The following is a 16,152-nucleotide window of genomic DNA, read 5'->3' on the forward strand; positions in this document are numbered from 1 at the left end:
GTATTTCAAGTGTGTTGTTTAAACACCGCGGTTCTTCAGCCATATTTCTATTATTTCTTTGTTTAATTCTGTTGTGCTCTGAGTGCATCTTTGTATGACTTCTGTACTTTTAGGTTCATTGAGGTGTGTTTTATAACCCAAATGTGGTCTGTCTTGCTAAATATTCTGTGTAATCCTGAGAGAATGTTCATTTGTTGGAGGACGTATTCTATGAATGTTGATTATATTCAGATCATTTATAGTGTGGTTTAGTTCAACTGTGTCCTTACAGATTTTCTTCCTGTTGGATCTGTCCATTTCTAATAGAGGAGTGTTGAAGTCTTCAACCACAATAGTAGAATCACCTATTCTTCTTTGCAGTTTTATCTGTTGTTGAGTATATACATATTCCAGGATTGCTATGTCGTTTGGGAGTATTGACCATTTTATTGTTATGGAATGGCAATTTTTATGCCTGATAATGTCCCTAGCTGTAAATTCTGCTTTTTCTGCAATAAATATAATTACTCCATATTTCTTTTCTTTTTTTAAAAAATATATTTTTATTGATTTTTTACAGAGAGGAAGGGAGAGAGATAGAGAGCTAGAAACATCGATGAGAGAGGAACATCGACCAGCTGCCTCTTGCACACCCCCTACCTGGTATGTGCCCGCAACCAATGTACATGCCTCTGACCGGAATCGCACCTGGGACCTTTCAGTCCGCAGTCCTACGCTCTACCACTGAGCCAAACCGGTTTCGGCAATTACTCCATATTTCTTTTGATTACTGTTATTATGGTATATTTTTTCTATCTCTTTATTTTTTGCATGTATTTATTGATATTTTTAGATTATTGTTGAAAGTATTACATATGTCTCTTCCCTCCCCCCATTGTCCATTCCTTTATTTTTTTAATCTATCTGTGTGTCTTTATATTTAGTGTCAGTTTCTTGTAGATGACATAAAGTTTGATCTTGCTAGTTTATTCACTTTGACAATCTCAGTCTTTTAATTTATATATTTGTATCATTGGTGCTAAAAATGGTTATTGATATAATTGGATTAACAGCTATCACATTGATTATAGTTTTCCATTCTTTGCTTTTGTTCTTTGTTTCACTTATTGACTTTTTCTGATTTTCATCTTTCTGTTTTCAATTGAACATTTTATATTATGTAATTTTGTCTCCTCTTTTAACATATCAATTATACTATTTTTTTGTACCTGTTTTGGTAGTTGCCTTAGAGTTTACCTTGTAAATTTACCACTAATTTTGTCCACTTTCAGATAACACAATACCACTTGATACATACTGCAAGTATCCGATGGCAGAGTATTCCTAGTCCCTTTTCCCCATCCCTTATAACATTGCTGGTACTAGTTTTACTTACATTTGAATCATTGAATACATTGTTATTATAATTTTAAACAGATTATTAACTATTAGATCAATTATGATTAAAAATAAAATATTTTATTTACCTCCTTTATTTCTCCTCCAACAGGCCTTCTCTATGTGAATCTAAGTTTCTGACTAATATGTATTATTTTCTTTTTTCCAAAGAACTTCTCTTACTATTTCTTTTTTAAAATGTTTTTATTGATATTAGAGAGAGAAAGGTAGCGGGGGGGGGGGGAGAGAGAGAGAGAGAGAGAGAGAGAGAGATAGAGAGAGAGAGAGAGAAGAGAGATATGGGTTGCTGGGGATCAACTGTCTTCTGTGCCCCTGCTACTGGGGATCAAGCCTGCAACCCAGCAATGTGCCCTCACCAGAATCAAATCTGTGATCCTTTGTTTCATGGAAAGACACTCAACCAACTGAGCCGCACAGGCCAGAGATCTCTTAACATTTCTTCTCCTAGGGCTCCTCCAGGCTTTTGTGATCCTCTGTATTCACCTGTTTGTCTCTCAAATTTTGAGGGCACCCATCATCCCTGTGATTGAATTTTCTGTGGGATCTAAAAAAAAGCTGTTGATTTTCAGTTTGTTTGTTCTTTTTGTTGTTTTGAGGACAATAGAGACCCCTTCTAAGCTGAAATGGAGTTCTAGGTAGGATACTGGGATACTGAACCAAAACAACTATTGTATATATTTTTCTTACATTATGTCATGAAATCCATACCAGTCGTTTTAGTTAGTCATGAAAGCACTATGAAATGACTAACATAGTATCATAAAATGATTAGATTACCAGGTGTTCAGAGAGGACATTTCCATTCCGCTGCCTTCCACTGCACTAAACAAAAACATTGTGCTTGATGTCTGTCCGGCAGCATTGCTGACACAGTTGTCTCATTTCCATCCAACCTGATGAACTGTGGACTATCTGGGCACAGTCAACCAATATTATTTTAAAAAGGCTAAATCCATCTCTGAAAAGTACACTGTGTGTGCATGTGTGTGGAGGAGTGGATCCGATTCATTCAGGAAACCATTGTTATGTTTGTGTGTCCATTGGTTTCTAGGATGAACTTTGTTTCCTGTAATCATTAAAAATTGTCCACAAGAATAGATTCCCTTTTACTCTGTCCTTATATCTACCTTCAGATCACTTTCCTTTTGAGGGACTCTGTGAGACTATAGGGACAAGTGGCATTTTGCTGATTATGGCAATGGCTGGTCACCTGGTCATTTATAACCGGAGCGCCATTATTTACTTGGCAATGAAAGCTCCTGCCTATGACTTCCTGGACAGTCACATCATCAATCTAGGACACCATAGAGCTCTAATGAAGGCCCTTTACTGGTGTTCCCATTGATTACTGTTACTTTTGATAATCACCTCAAGCAATTTTCTATTCACAGTTATACTTGCAATGTGGTAGGCAGTTTTATCATTCTTGGTGCCACTCTGCTCCCTAATCATTGATTTGCCTATTGGATTTAAACCTCCTTTGTTTCTAGTTCTCATTGCATGTCTTATATTTTTCTCTTTTATTTTGACAGAAATTTCTCTGAGACTCTATTATGACATTTTAAAATAGCTGTCCTACAGCCTGTTCATTATACATTCTCAGATATCAGTTATGCTATTATTGAATTTTATAATACCTTACTTAGCAAAATGAAGTAGGCTTCTATATTCAGTTTTTGTTTATAATTTCTTTTCTTTAAATAAAAGTAGATCTGAATTATGAAATCCAATCTGAAGACTAGGCAATCAGTCCATTTGCCTGAGTAAAAAAGTGGTTTAATTTATTGTCTGTGTGAATAAAATTCAGGTGAATTTTATGGATTTTACTTTCATATCATTAAATATAGAGGAACTTTTGTCATGGACACTGTTTTTAGAGCTGCGATCATTTGGTACAACTGAAACATACCTAAATTTTCAGGCCAGTATAATGATTTTCTCTGAAAGTAGGATAATAAATTTTAACTCTATCAAAGAAACATCATTGCTAGAGCTCACATACTGTTGTTACTTTGTTTTTTATTTGTATTACCTCCAACCATTTAAACACACATATTAAAACATATAGCTGCATATCATTCTTAGTACCCTAAGAAAATTGTATTCTGAGACTGGAACTTCATTTCATATTTCTATTGAAACTGTTTTGTAGTAACAAGAAATGAATACAATAGTAAAAGCATTTTATGTTGGTATAGCACCACTTTAAGAATATTCCTTCTTAAGAATTTAATATTTCAGTATACATGTGCTTGTCTCCTATCTATAGAATAATCTCTGTCTCACAGAAGCAACTGAAAAGCATATTTAAAATATGATTTCATATTGCTCTCTTAGTTTTAATATATGATTTTAGGTTTATTAACTGTTGAAAGTTTAAAAATAGTATAACTCAAAATAAGAAATTAAGAAGCATTTTAATAGCTCAGATCTATGTTATTGAGAATTAGACAGGAAAATGTTATATAGTTCAAGCAGTGCCCCCCCCCATTTCTATAAATTCTAACCTAATATAAACATTACTTTTGTCAAGCAAGACATAAATTACCTCAGGTTATTTGGCCAATCAAGGAGGTTGTAGAGAAAACAAAATCCATAATCGTCCAGCTAAAATTTCTTAGTAATTCTTAATGTTTTCCTAGTCATTTTAAATTATTTTTTGCATTTAAAAGTTGTCTTCTAGACAATGTTAGAAACAAACTGTTTATTCAAATTATTTTACTTGCTGAAACTTATTTCATAGTAGGTAGCTCATTTTTTAGTCTAGTTTCTAAAGCATCCAGGTATTTCACGTCTATCTTGGTGTGTATATGTTTTTCTTCTTCAGATTATTATTCCTATTTTTAAAAGCTATTCTTATTAGTTTGAATGGTGGCATAAAAATGCTATCCATTTGTAATAAAAATCATTAAAATAAATAGCATATATTTACTTGAATTCCCAAATCTATTCTCTTAAAGCCTCTCTCAGTTCTGGTCACTTCTCTTCATTTCTCCATTCACATTTTGTCCCCTGGTGTTATTTTCATGATGACATCTTGGAGTCATTCTTTAAATTAGAATCTGCAATCTCCTGAAGCAATTTTTCTCTTGTTACTGTGCTATAATTTGAATGAGCTGCTACCAAAGGGATAGTAGTGTTTTTGTTAATAATTGGGATAACTGTGCTTTCAAAGATTTCTAATGTATTTTCTTAGTTGTACTTTCGCTTCTAAAAAAAATAACTTTTTTTGCTGTAAAGAATGTGTTGGAAGTATTCAATTGTTTTTTATTTATTTTTTATTTTATTTTTATTAAAAAAATATATTTTATTGATTTTTTTAAAGAGAGGAAGGGAGAGGGATAGAGAGTTAGAAACATCAATGAGAGAGAAACATCGATTAGCTGCCTCCTGCATACCCCAACTGGGGATGTGTCTGTAACCAAAGTACATGTTCTTGACCAGAATCAAAACTGGGACCCTTCAGTCCACAGGCCGATGCTCTATCCACTGAGCCAAACTGCTCAGGGCTTTTCTTTGTTATTTTTAAGTAATGTATTTCAAAAGAAACATTTCAGAAAAGTGTACTTATATTCATTTTAAGTTAGTGTATGCAAAAGCATACAGATCTCACACTCACGTTTGCATATTAAGCAGAAACAAAAAAGTAAGAGAGAAACCACGGGGCATGCCATTCAAGGAAGTCATAGTGCAATCCGGTTCTTTGTGATGAGTACCTCAAGGTCACTAGGATAAAGGATAAGAAGAGCTTGTGTTTTCCTACATGTGATTACCCTTGGATACTTATCTCCACAGATGGTTCCTTCCTTTAGAATACATTGTGAGTTCCCCTGCCCCTTCCCTACACACCCACACTTAGGTGGGCTGTAAAACAATGAATTTATCAACAGTTAAAATGTAGGAACTCTTGATAATCTGGTGACTTCTTATCAGCTATGCCCCCAGCCCTAATAAGTCAGTAATTATTTTATTCTAAGAAAGTCTGCACAGATACCTCTAGGTAATTGTTGCAAACCTTGGAAATATTAAATTCTATAAACAAATATTCCATAAATTAGAATAAGATTAGTAGAAATTAGATTTCCACAATTCAGTACTTTACATGTGCATTTTTAATTAATTTTTACCAGTATTTTCTCCATGTATAAGGCAGAGTAAGCTCTTTAGGGGCTTGTTGATGTATAAATTGGTCATTATGTGACTTTAGCAGAAATTTTTTTTTGTCAAATAACTTTTCATAGGGCAATATGGACATAGCTATTTATTACTGCTATACTCTGGAACCCCACGTAAATAAAGGAATAAAAAGGCATGAACCCTGAAGGACAAAAGTAATTGGAAAGGCTATAAAAGCTAAAAAGAAAAATCAACAGATTCTGGGAACTGGAAGCAGATGGATGAATGGTAATTTTCCTAGCAGAGAGGAAAGCTGAAAGCTTTCCTTCAGCTGGAAGATCTTCAAGAAGCAAATCAGTTTATGTGGCACAGCTATTACACACACAACCTGTGCTTTTCACACTTTGTCTCTTCTGTCGCACATAAAAAGATAGTTCACTGTCTCATTTGTAATTTTTTAGAATTTTATATATTTTTTACTGATTTTAGAGAGAGGTGGGGAGAGGTATACTATTTAGTATATATAGAGAAGAATCTATGAGAAGAGAAACATCAATCATCTGCTTCCTACACTAACAACCCCCCCTCTTAATTGGGGATCTAGCCTGTATCCCTGGCATGTGCCCTGACCAGGAATCCAACCATGACCTCCTGCCTCATGGATCAACAATCAACCATGAGCCACACCGGCCAGGCTTCCCTCTCTTCTTTGCATTTCCGTTGGGGATATTTGACCGAGATCTGACCAGTGAAATGTGGGTATTGTAAATAAGGCTAAAGTCATACGTCACTTTGGGCCATCTTCCTACTCTACCTCCCTTTTCCAAGGTGAACTCGGAAGGCACCCCATTTAGATGGTAGATCTATAATCCAGGTACAAACTGGATCCTTAAGTCTTTGGGTAGAGGAGTGCCTTCTAGGAGAGCTGAATTATCTGTGACAAACTCTATATGAAAGGAAAACAAACTCTTAGTCTGGTAAACCATTGAGATTTCAGGTCACCACAGTATAGCTCATTCTATTCTAATACAAGATTCTTGGAAGGCTTAAGAATTATAGGTGGTAAGTAACTCTGAGGACAGATATATTCAATATGCCTAAAACTTATTCCTTTACCTACAGACTATAGTATAAGTGTGAAACGTCATTCTGTGAACATGCAGGTTTGTGAGAGTACCCTGCATTTTTACAGAATGCAGCTCTCTTTCTCTAGTCAGCTTTCATAAAGTATGGTCTATAAGGGCAACACAAGAGAGAGAAGGATTCCCATTCTGAAATTAATGGTGCAGGTCCCAATGAGTTCTGCATCATCAGTCCCCAGCAATGTTTGCTATTTGAAGTGTCCCACCTTATAGTCAAAGAGCTTCCAACCTGTGCTTGTGGTACCTCATTGAAACCTGAAAGAGCAAAAGATCAGTAAAGTAAAAGCAGAAAGTTGTAATTTATATTGTCAATGATCTGACGGGAGATATTTCATTCATGGAAAGAAAGGAGGATGATATTAAAAAGAAATAAGTAGGGAATAAGGAAGTAATCTTACACATTAAATATTTTATTGCAATGTGTGTTAAGAATTAATACAAAGTTCAAAGATAATTTTGAAGAAATCTCTGTGAAAGACAAAATATACTGAACATAGAGAGAAAAATATCAGAATTATATAGGTTAAATACAAAGGATGAACATATACAATGTTGATGTTTCCAAAATCAGAGGTCTTGTAAAGCACCATATATGAAAATCTATATAAAATTAATCGATAACCTAAATATGAAATTGTAAAGTATAAAGTTTTTTTCTGGCAGATAAAATATGGGAGCATGACTTTATGACATTGAGATAAAGGAAAAAATCTCATGAAATTTAATAAAATGTGGTATAAACGTGCAAACTCTAAAGGGAAGACTGAACAACAAACTAAAAAATTGTGTCCCACAAAAAGATACTATAAACAAAATTAAATACAAAATTTAGGAAAATATAGAAGAAGGAACAGGTTCAGGGGTCCTCAAACTTTTTAAAGTGGGGGCCAGATCACGGTCCCTCAGAGAGCTGGAGGGCCGGACTATATGAACTACTAATTCCTACTGTAACACCTTGGCTGCGCTCACTGCCCAGAAAACCTGGCGGGCCGGATCAGACTCCTCTGCGGGCCGCATGTGGCCCGCGGGCCGTAGTTTGAAGACCCCTGTGAATACAAGTGTCTATATATTGATATTTATTTGTCATTATTGTCTACATATGTTTGTAAGGGCACTTCTTAAGTTTATTGTGAAAAAAGTCAAATCAATAGAAAAATGGGTATATTAATTCCCAACTGATTTTGTAACACATCACAAAGCAAAGAGGCTTAATACAATTTGTATTGTCTTACAGTTCTGGAGGTCAGAAGCCTAAAATTTAAAAGATCTTGAAATGGGGACATTATTTTGTGCATGTTTTTCCAGAGGTTCATTGCATTTCCCACTCTAGAGGCTGCCCACATTCTTTGGCTCATGGCCTTGCATTATTCCAAGTTGTGATTCTGTTATCACATGTCCCTCTCTGTCTCTGGCCTTTTGCCTTCTTCAAATGGGGATCTTTGTAATTACATTGGGCCCACCTGCATAATCTAGGATAATCTTTTTCTTTCAAAATATTTAACAATCACACTGCAAAGTTTCTTTTGGCATGCAAGGTGATGTATTCACAGTTTCTAGAGATGAGAGTGTGGACATCTGTCATGGGCCATTATTCAGCCAATCATAATGGGCAAACAGTAGGAAAAGTCTACTTAATAGAATAGAAAAATTGAGTAGTTACTAAAGATATGAGAAGAATATAAATCTCAGTGATAATCAAGAAAAGAAAATGCATTTTTTCAACAATTTGGAAAACTACATTTAATAATACCAAGCTTTGAACTTGTAGGAAAAAAGAATTTTCACAATATTTAATACATGAATATTCATGGTCCAACTCTGTGGGGAAGCAGGGAACTTGGTTGGAAAATCTGTAAGGAGGATTCTTCAAAAGGTCAGGGGTCAGGGGAACCATGCCAAAAGCCACAGCCCCTGCCTTGAATTTTCCAAGCAAGTCTGAGCCACCAGGTTTTGTGAGGTTCCTTTCATGCCATCTCTTAGGAAAGCAGCCTTCCTCTCTTACCTGGGAAGACTGCCAAGAACCACATGACCAAGCAAGGTACCAGGCTCTTTATCCAGGGCTTATTGGCTTCAAAGTCAGTCTTTATTCCTTAGAGCTTTCTGGTGACATCCAGAGCCCTGGCATGTCTCTCTTGTCAGACATGACATTTCAGCAATGTTTTGGTTAATAAAACCATAATAGGAAACTGACTTATGTCCTGTTATGAAGAATTCAGATTCTTATTAGATTCATGTAAACAAACACATTGCTATGAGAACTACAATTCTTTTTAGTTCATTTAGTCCTATAATTAAATTCTTTTAATCCAGATTTTTCTTGCCAATATTTCTATAAATCTAGATACTTTATAGATTTCTAATAATTTTTATCTAATTCAAGGGGGATTATCTGAAAGTTTATTCTTAGAGATATGTAGCTTAAAATAAATATGAGTCCTTTCTATGGATCCCTCAGAAAATGTAATTTATTTTTAAATGCATTACAATAAAACAGTATGTCTCCAAATGAGAAGAAATTTAAAATGACATAGTTATTGATTTGATTATAATGCAAATGGCATGGAATTTTGTCCTTTCTGCAAAACATAATACTCTACAATATTATAACTTATAAATGAAAGCATATTAGAATCTATTTAAAATACACATATAAATAGAATATAATTATTACTTCGTTATTTGATAGAACTTCCCATATACCTTAAAATAAAATTTCCTTCATAAGGAAAGAAAGCAAAACTTAAAAAATTCAAACCCTGGGAAGGTAGTCAAATATGTTATATTATTATATATTGTTATTATTATTATTATTATTAAACAGTATTAAGTAATCTGTTTATTTAAAGTAATCAACTTCCTGATTAACATAACATAATCATTTTAATAATATACATAAAACCATTGCTTCCTAAGCAAATACAGGAAAAAACTTTTGTTTTCCTTGCTTTCAGAAATAGGCTTATTTTTCCAATGGAAAACATACCTACATTCTTAAGAAGTATAATAGAGATAGTGAATTCCTTAGGTGAGAAACAATTCCCTCAAACTTGGAAATCCCAAGCGGGCTCCAACAGCCTACTGCGCAGTTACTGCTTTCATTTTCTTACTCTTTGTTTTTGAGAGTTCTACCATGTTTCATTGAGTTCCTAGCTCATCACATGGGACACCACTTTGCTGGGACTGACCAGCTGACCCTGAGCAACAAATGAATGATTACTCTGACACACGTTTCTGTGAAAGAGAAGGCTAAGGGGCTGTTTTGCTTTGGGAACAAATATCCTCTATTGCCTGCCTCCTTAGGCTTTTTTTGTTAACAACAAATTTAGCTTGAACTAAAATTTTAGCTTGATCTAAAATTAACTATTAGATACTATTGGTAGGGTAAGTATCCTTGAGAAAGCATACTTTCAGGTTTAAAAGACTAAGTATTTAAGCACTTGGTCTAAAAGACCAAACACACAGGGTCTTGGACTTGTTTGGAAAAGTCAAGGCAGAGGCTGCCACTTCCGGCAAGGTCCCCTTGAGACTTCTGACCTTTCGAAGAATCCTCCTTACATACTTTCCAACTAAGTCCTGCATTTCCCCACACAACTCTGGGCAAACATACTAGGGAACATTTATCAGACATGTGTAACAGATAGACACATGTAAAGGAGTTTCAATTATAATCCTGTGGAATTGCAAGAAATAAGGCAAACCAAAGGGTGCCCTAATGGAAGAGTGAATACATATACATTGGAATGTGACTAACTAATAAAAATGAATGATGGTTTTCTGTATTTATCAACATAGACTAGAGGCCCAGTGCACAAAATTTGTGTATGGGTAGGGTCCCTAGGCCTGGCTGGTGATCAGGGCCCATCTGTAGGGTGACCAGGAGGTGATTGGGGTCCCTGCTTGCACTCACCTTGGCTGGTAGGCGCCTGCAGGTTGGGGCAGCTCCTTTGTTGAATGTCTACCCTCTGGTGGTCAGTGCATATCATAATGACTGGTCATTCTGCCATTCAGTCTATTTGTATTTTAGGGTTTTATATAGATAGATAGATTTAGAAGTCATAATATTAAGAGAGGGAAACGATTTCCAGAGTAATATGTACAATAAAACAACAGTTAAGCAAAGGTTTTTAAAACATGTGAAACAATGAATGCTCCCTGCTATTTATGAACATATACATATTTAGTTATAAGTATAAAACCATGGTAGAGAATAACACAAATAATTTTCAGGACAGTGGCTATGTCTGGGGAAATAGATGGAATTGAGATTGCAAAGAACACAGTAAATTTCACCTAAATTTGTAATTATTTATTTAATGAAATCTGAAAGAGATGTTCTTTTTTGAATAAAGAATAAGATTATTTATTATATTTCTCTTCTTTTCTGAATGTTCAAGATACTTAATTTAATTTATTTATTTTTCAAAAAATATATATTTTTATTGATTTTTTACATAGAGGAAGGGGGAGGGATAGAGAGTTAGAAACATCAGCTGCCTCCTGCACACCCCCTACTGGAGATGTGCCCGCAACCAAGGTACATGTCCTTGACCAGAATTGATCCTGTGACCTTTCAGTCCGCAGGCCAATGCTTTATCCACTGAGCCAAACCGGTTTCGGTTATTTAATTTTATCTTAAAGTAGTAATTGAAGTGTTAGTGAAATGAGAATATACTTTTCTGGTGGCTTTTTTCTTATAACAGTCCCTGTTCTTATTTTATAAGTAAAGAGTTTTCCTTACATTTCCAGAGGAAGTAAGAATTACTAGAGTAATTTTTAGTTTCATAATTTCCTTTACAATTGAATACTTCCAAAGTAACTTATAAATGACAATGAACTCTGTAAATGCCAAATAGGTACAATTATTGTAGCTTCCTTTGAAAAGACAAATCAACAGAATATTTCTGCTTCATTAAAAAGGTATACCGCCTTCTCTGAAAGGGTCCATCACATTTTTGGCTGCAGACAAGAATCTTTGTTAGGGCCTTTAGTTACAGGGGTGGGGAAGTCCATTTGGATATTTATAACATCATTTGCAGACCATTCTAAATTATCAACTTAAAATTTAGCCTGCTGCGTTTGGTCTAACATTTAATGAACTCACCCCTAATGCCTTGGCAGGGCCAGACTAAACGATTTATTGGGCCTCTTACAGCTGTGGGCTGGACGTTCCCCACCCTGGTGTATTACAAGGTGATTCTGCTTACACTAAGGGTCACCACAGCTCTGGGGTGTGAGCAGATCACGTTTTTTTTTTAATTCTGTTTTTCCCTTCAGTCAAGAAACCAAGCAGTCAGGAGACTAAGGTCATGATAATGTGATGCAAAATTCAGGACCCAGATATATCTGACTCAAAATTTAATTCTGATTTGATATTCTAGTAAAATGAAATCTCATGGATCAAATTAGACCAGGGTCCTGTGTGATACCTTTTATGATTACTTTTTTTTTTTTTTGAACTAAGGAGGATGGTTAGTAAAAAATAACACTAAAACAAGTAAATATCTAATCAAAAGAACCTATTCCCTTTCTAATTCCAATAATTAGAAGCCCTTTCCCAGAGCACAAGAACACTTGAATAAGCCCAGCAACTCCATTCAAGTGTTTGTACTGTTGGAGTCCTGTTATTCACCCCACTGGTCTAATAGCGTGGACCAGTTCAGGGAAGATGAGCAACAGAGAATGAAGCTTGGTAAATGGGAAGAAACAAACCACCACTTCAGTTGTGGACAGAGAATTGCATAGTGTGAGACCTTCTTTATAAAAGGAAGAAGAAAGTCCACCTTGGAAGATGAAATTTTTTTTAAAAACATACTCAAATCGAAAAGCTTTAAGTTTCTGAATCAGTTTGCTAGTGCTGGCTGAAAAAATTACCGCAGACTAGGTACTTAAACAACAGGCATTACTTTCCTCACACTTCTGAGGCTGGAAAGTCCAAAATCAGGTGCCAGCAGGGTTGGTTTCTTCTGGGCTTCTATCCATGGTTTGTAGAAGGTTGTCTTGTCTCTATGTCTTTCCATAGTCTTCCCTCTCTGTGTATCTGTGTACTCATGTCTTTGAATAAGGACACCAGTCATATTAGATGGCCTCATTTTAACTTAATTCTTTCTTTATGGACTTCATCTTCATGTACAGGTACATCTAAATCACTGGAGTTAGGACTTGGGAATGGGACATCTCAGTCAATAGCAATTTCTGAACAGTGTCCCTCTCTCCCTACCTGCATGTTGTGCAGTGGGTACATTCTGTGTTAGGTGGAAGAGTTTCAAGGGAGGTTCTTCCCAGTGTGCCTTGATTCCAAGCCTCCAGAAGGTCCCACTGGAATCAGTAGTGGTAATGAAGTATGCACTGCCTTTTTCATTTGGAAGGAAAAAATATGATCTGAATAGATTTCAAAATAATACTGGACCAAAGGATTCTCTTATATTATTGTGACTTTTGAAAGACACACTTAAATCCCCATGGCTTCATGTAGGATATCAATAGAGAAGTTTCACTATGATTTGTTCATCAAAATGGTCACATGTGTTATTTTCCCCCTTCACACCACCTTCACACCACCTTCTGTAATCCATTTCTCTGTTGGTGGCTCCCTTATCTACATATTTTCCCAAGTCAGAAACTTAGAATAATTTTAATACTTCTCTTCTTTTTATGGATACATTCTGAGGAATCATTACCAAACTCTGTCTATTCCTCATCCTATATAATAAAAGGCTAATATGAAAATAGATCAAATGGCAGCACAATTGGTCCTATGACACGTACTGACCACCAGTGGGTAGATGCTCAATGGAGGAGCTGCCCCTGGTGGTCAGTGTGCCCCTGGTGGTCAGTGTGCTCAGCCAGAAGCCATTCTCACAGCTGGTGAGGGCAGCAGAGTGCAGTGGAGGTGGCAGAAGCCTCATTGGCCTTTGCAGCAGCCCTACGAATGTCCCACTGCTGGGCTGAGGGACTCCCCTCTTTCCCACTCTCCCTCCCCCTGCCACCATGTGCATGAATCTCATGTACTGGGCCTCTAGTTATTCCATTAAATACCATAAGCCCTTTCTTTGATTTTGTATTCCTATCAAAATTATCCTTCCCTGTCCCCTCCAAAAATAAAGGATACCTTTGACTGAATAAAGGAAGGGCTAACACCAAGAAAGTAAAAGGAATGTATGCCAATCAATATTTGAAATATCACCTTTCTATGTGAGTCTGTTTTCCTTCATTTAAAATTATTTAATGTTCAGTTAAATACAAATTTCTTAGCCCTTGATAAGAAGCCTTTCCAGACATACTTTTGAAGAACCTACACACCTAATATTTATTTATTTTCCTCTTTGTACTTGATGCTTCATAATTTGAAAAATTTACAACAATTGACAAGTTGGCTTTTACTTTCCTCCAGCGGCATGCCTGTAAATGTTTAAGTACCAGTCTTCGGGGTGCAGTGTCAGGGGCTTGATCTGTAGCATTTGCTGATATTTGTAGTATAAATATTCCCACTGTGGCCCATTTTAAGTGACTTACATGAATTCAATTGGCTTGAAAAATTCTTGAAAATGTAACAGTTGGTTCTTATAAAACAGCTATGCCATACCACTGGTTTCCATCCCCATGGAGTGTTATATAAAATCTTTAATACTCACTTTTCTTATCTTAGTCTTCTTCCTGTTCCTGAGAAATTCCTACTAATCTTTCAAAATACAGCTCAGCTGTCCTCTCTTAGAACCCACCCCCTCCACCTCCACCCCTGCCTTCCCAGGTGGCCCAACGTTGCCTCATCAGTGTTTGTCTTCACTAATTATACATGCATATATTGAATTCATCACATTATCACATTATGTTATTTCTTTATCTGTTTCTCAATTATATTGCTAGTATTTGATAGCACTCAAAGTTTATAGATGAGAAAATGGCTGCTCAGAGTCTAAAAGTGTAGGGAAACATATCATATTTGTTATTTTATTTTTTTAATAACCTAGTATTTAAGAGAATAAATACTAGGATAGCTGTATACTCTAAAGCTTACATTTATCTTTTTTTGACCCTAGACCAATGTTTTAGCTTTCCTATGCCAAGAACTTTTCATCTATACATAGCCATAATAATATGTGAGCTCAACACCTGAGCTGTTTGGCTCAGTGGACAGAGCATCAACCTGCGGACTGAAGAGGTCCTAGATTCAGTTCTGGTCAAGAGCATATGCCTGAGTTGCAGGCTTGATTTCCAATAGGGGCATGCAGAAGGCAACTGATCAAAGATTCTCTTTCATCATTGATATTTCTATCTCTCTCTCCCTCTCCCTTCCTCTCTGAAATTAATAAAAACTTATTAAAAAGTATGTGAGCTCATGAGGTTGTGAAAATGCCTATGAAGTGCAGCAGTATGTGCCACCTGAGGACCAGACAATAAGTGGTAAATATAGGCTATCTCCTAGGTTGTGGTCGGCAAACTCATTAGTCAACAGAGCCAAATATCAACAGTACAACAATTGAAATTTCTTTTGAGAGACACATTTTTAAACTTAAACTTCTCCTAATTCCCCTTCTTCAAAATAGACTCTCCCAGTCTGTGGTATTTTGTGGAAGAGCCACACTCAAGGGACCAAAGAGCCGCATGTGGCTAGCAAACCGGTTTGCCGACCATGGTCCTAGGTGAAACACTGCATTATAAATATAAGATATACTCACCTACATATGTGTCTTATTGGAGTGAAATAAGTTCACAATTTCAAATGAAAGAGAGCGTGCATTTTTAAAATGAACATCCTTCCATATTTTATCATGGTGCCTCTAACATTATTTAGATCTTCAAATTTGAACACATAAACCGCATTTCATTTTTTTCTTTTAATCGCAGACACTTCATAGTATTGGTTGCTTCAGTTTAATTGGTGGCTGACTGGTTTCTGCTTATGTCCCTTTAGCCTTTGCATGAAAGACTCCTTCCCTTTGACTGTCCAGTCCTGCATCATGCCGAAAGACTGTGAGACCACCGAGTGGTCCTCCTGGGGTCCCTGCTCCAAGACGTGTCGTTCAGGGAGCCTCTCGCCGGGATTCAGGAGCAGGAACCGAAATGTGAAGCACATTGCTATTGGAGGTGGAAAGGAGTGCCCTGAACTTCTGGAGAAACAGGCCTGCATTGTCGAAGGAGAAAGCTTGCAGCCGTGCCCCAGGTACTGTGTGTCCTGTGGTGTGAGTATTCAGGTTTCAATAAAACCTCATATTATGTGATTTAGGGATGTTACAATAACAACAGTATGCATGACTCATCTGTGTTGAGTCTTTACTCAATGCAGAGTTCCGTGCTACTATAGCACAGTAGGTTAAGAGCATGGGCTTTGGTACTGATTCTCTGGGTTCCAATCCCATTTATACTGTGACTTTCTAACTACGTGAATTTCAGCAAGTGTCTAAATTCTAGTGTCTATATCTCTACTAGTAGTACTTCATTCATCACCTGGCACATAATAAATGCTCAACATGTTAGTTATCATTACCTGACATGTTAT

The 16,152-nt window shown here is 36.2% G+C and overlaps 1 protein-coding gene across 2 annotated transcripts in view; it reads left to right on the plus strand.

Annotated features, from left to right (window-relative positions):
• THSD7B (thrombospondin type 1 domain containing 7B) overlaps positions 1-16,152 on the plus strand; it is a 959,962-nt gene that overhangs the window by 415,117 nt on the left and 528,693 nt on the right. For both annotated transcript variants that reach the window (XM_084891907.1, XM_084891906.1), the window contains one exon: positions 15,568-15,816. In XM_084891907.1, the coding sequence (XP_084748033.1) occupies positions 15,568-15,816 (249 nt within the window). The remainder of the gene's footprint in view (positions 1-15,567; positions 15,817-16,152) is intronic.

The sequence above is a fragment of the Pipistrellus hanaki genome, assembly GCF_964339955.1.
Source record: "Pipistrellus hanaki genome assembly, chromosome: 8".
Classification (NCBI taxonomy): Eukaryota; Metazoa; Chordata; class Mammalia; order Chiroptera; family Vespertilionidae; genus Pipistrellus; species Pipistrellus hanaki.